The sequence below is a fragment of the Solea solea genome, chromosome 7 (assembly GCF_958295425.1).
Source record: "Solea solea chromosome 7, fSolSol10.1, whole genome shotgun sequence".
In the NCBI taxonomy this organism is placed as follows: domain Eukaryota; kingdom Metazoa; phylum Chordata; class Actinopteri; order Pleuronectiformes; family Soleidae; genus Solea; species Solea solea.
The window spans coordinates 12,795,087-12,798,152 of record NC_081140.1 but is presented as its reverse complement, the minus strand read 5'-3'; the positions used below and the strand labels follow the sequence as shown (position 1 = coordinate 12,798,152).

The following is a 3,066-nucleotide window of genomic DNA, read 5'->3' as shown; positions in this document are numbered from 1 at the left end:
TTAGTCAAATATATAGAGAGTAATATTATTATCTATGAAGGAAATTAGAATGCAGCACCAGTTAATCTAAAAAAAAAAAAGACACCATGAAGAAAACAATACAATTTTATTCATTAAAAAAAGCACGCTTTCATGCAATCAAATAATTACATCATAATGTGGAATGACATAAAAGGACATCACTGGTCAAATAGAAATTATTATTTTTTTGAGATCAGAAACAGATGAGCACAAAAAAATACATTTATAAAGAAGACTGAAGCTTCAGGGTTGCAACGATTAATTGTATATATATATATATATATATATATATATATATATATATACACACACATATATACATATATATATATATATATATATATATATATATATATATATATATATATATATATAAGTAAGGCAGTGTAGAGTAAAGGCACAGGCTGCAGTTAAACTGTTTGACTGACCTCACCAAACGCCAGGCAGTTTGATATGATTGGTCATCCTTTCTATGTAGTGATGCATAAGTGATTGGTCAAATCATAATAATAATATTAAAGTACAAATAATGCCAGCCAGCTGTGAAACCAATGCTCATCTCTCTGTTGCCCATCAGAAGCACATAAAACTAGATAAAGCACTCGGAGAGAACATTTTCTTCATACATCGCCCAAAATGACCTCAAAATCCATTCACGACGTTTTGAGTTATGCTGCTCACTTCTCAAAGAAATGGATAAAAACACCACTCTCTTGGTGAAGGCAATAAACTATCACTATTGAGGAGGTTAGATCTTGTTTCAATTCAAATATTCAAACACTTTACAACAACACAGGTTCCTACAAATTCATTTGCATTATGTTTAATGACAGGGTTTATTTGAAAGATGACAAATGTTAATCATAATTTTATTTTTCTTCTATAAATGGTGTTCCCTTTGCAACTGTAGGTTACCACTATCATATCATATTGTGCATATAAGGTAAGATCCCTTGTCAAAAAAAAAAAACGTTGAGATTAAAAATGTACCAATGATGTCAAGCTGTCGTAGCAAATACTTCGTCGACGCCTCTCACAAAGTTTTTAAAACTGTATTTTTAAGATGACAAAGTAGGGCTAGATCATCTCTTGAGGATAAGTAACGAATGCTGAGACTGCTGGAAGGGGAGCAGACAACACTCGTATTCATCTAGACGTGTTATGATAATGAAAGTCATGAACGCTTCATGACGGCAAACTGAACAAGCACTAGAATTTTTCTGTTAAAATTGTCGTGTTCACAGTGGAATTAAGTTATGTACATATACGTACATGTTGGACTGAAAACAGATGGGACAGGCTCATACGAAAAAGGTGTCAAATCAAAATGAAATCTGAAACGACAGTGCCAATTGTCGTGAGTTCACTCAAGCCAGCAGAGGTTTCCACATTTGATTGGACGGCCCAGAATGTTTATCGAACAGCCAATTACACTTATTCATTAATTCACAAGCACCTCCATTTTGGGTTATTGTAGTTTGGTCTGTGACTCTGGCTCAAGCAAGGACTCTAACAGACATTATGGTGGTATGGTAAACAGAAAAATACAGATTGAAATTGCCCAATGGATTTATAACAACCTGCTGCTGAGGTAGGGTTTGCCTGATGGTATTCTGCTACCTGTGGCTTTCATGAACCAAAGTGTGTTTGTGTGTGTACACAACAGACATACAGTATAAAAAGAAAAAAAAAAAGAACCCCACTTGAGCAGTCAGAAAGAGGCCATTAAAGGCTCTTTAACTCCACACGTCTTGTGAGTAGCGTCCCTTGGCCATCAGTTTTTTGACGTAATCTGTGGACTGGGTGCGTGTCATGCCTCCCATTTCTTCTGCGATCTCATAGAAGGATGTCTGCACATCTCTAGCCATGTTCCTTGCATCCCTGAATCAGGAAAAAAAGTCAATTAAGGTTTGTTCTTCTCACGATTGTAGTGTTTATAATAATAAGAATGTCAGATTTGAGGACAGTTTCATTTAAAGTAAAATAGAATATAATTTGCATCAGTCAGACTTTCATTGTTCCACTCAAAAATTAAAAAAAGTATCATTTTATCTAGTGGCACTTACCCGCAGATGTAGATGTGAGCATTGTTTGTATGAATCAACTTCCAAAGGTGCTCCTTGCTTTTCTTTAAGAGATGCTGCACGTAAACCTGTATTTAAAAGAATGAGAAGACAACAAAAAACCTATTGTCAAAAACTTCAAAATGCCCATTTAAAACACTAAGTAAAGGCCTGGGTTTCAACAGGTTCTCCTCTACCAAGCAATACAATTAGAGCAGTTTCATAAGTATCATAAACGCAGCCTATCAGCATAGGTGATTCAGTCATACCTTGTGCTCCTGGTCCCTGGAGAAGGCGACGTTGAGCTGTGTTAGGACTCCAGTCTTCTCTGCTTCCTCCAGCTCCTCCTGGTACAGATAATCCTCATTCTTATGCCTGCAGCCAAAAAACATCACCGTCTCTCCAACCTCCTTTGCTATAAACAGAAGCAAAACAAAAGTGATCATTGATTTACCACATTCACCATGTTATAAAAACAGCCAAACTCTTTACTCTGCAGCAGCAAAGTACATTTGTGCAATCTGACTGGCTCATCGTGCATTAGTGGGTTCATGCCCACTCTCTCGGAATGAGTGCTCTATACAATGATAAGATGGTTAACATGTTTGGTGTTCTACTAATTATCCTTTCTTTGAGAAACAAACGTATGCGGCTTCTGTAAATACCTTGCTCCTTGAGCCAGGCCCTCTCCTGGATGAAGCCCATGAAGGAGCGATTCCAGTCCAGGACCAATCATGATGACAGGGTTGGTGGCTTTGAAGGGTAGGCGGAACTGAGACTTACGGATGAACATGGGCACAGTGGATTTGTGGCCGTTGTCAGTGATCTGTTTATTCTTCAGCCAGGTCTGGTGGCAACTCCCTTGTTAGTGCGGCCTGTCTTGGTCTTGTACTCCACCACTACGGCACAAATGTGGATGCTGTTTGGGTGAACCTAAATAACAGAGGAGAGTTAATAATGGCCTCATCGGATTTAACCCTTT

The 3,066-nt window shown here is 37.5% G+C and overlaps 1 protein-coding gene across 1 annotated transcript in view; it reads right to left on the bottom strand.

Moving 5' to 3' along the window:
- Positions 1-828: 828 nt before the first annotated feature.
- Positions 829-3,066, bottom strand: part of porb (P450 (cytochrome) oxidoreductase b) — a 15,833-nt gene continuing 13,595 nt past the window's right edge. Inside the window, 6 exon segments of the mRNA XM_058634467.1 lie at positions 829-1,902; positions 2,088-2,173; positions 2,354-2,499; positions 2,750-2,799; positions 2,801-2,931; positions 2,934-3,018. Coding sequence (XP_058490450.1) covers positions 1,758-1,902; positions 2,088-2,173; positions 2,354-2,499; positions 2,750-2,799; positions 2,801-2,931; positions 2,934-3,018 — 643 coding nt within the window. The 3' untranslated portion in view covers positions 829-1,757.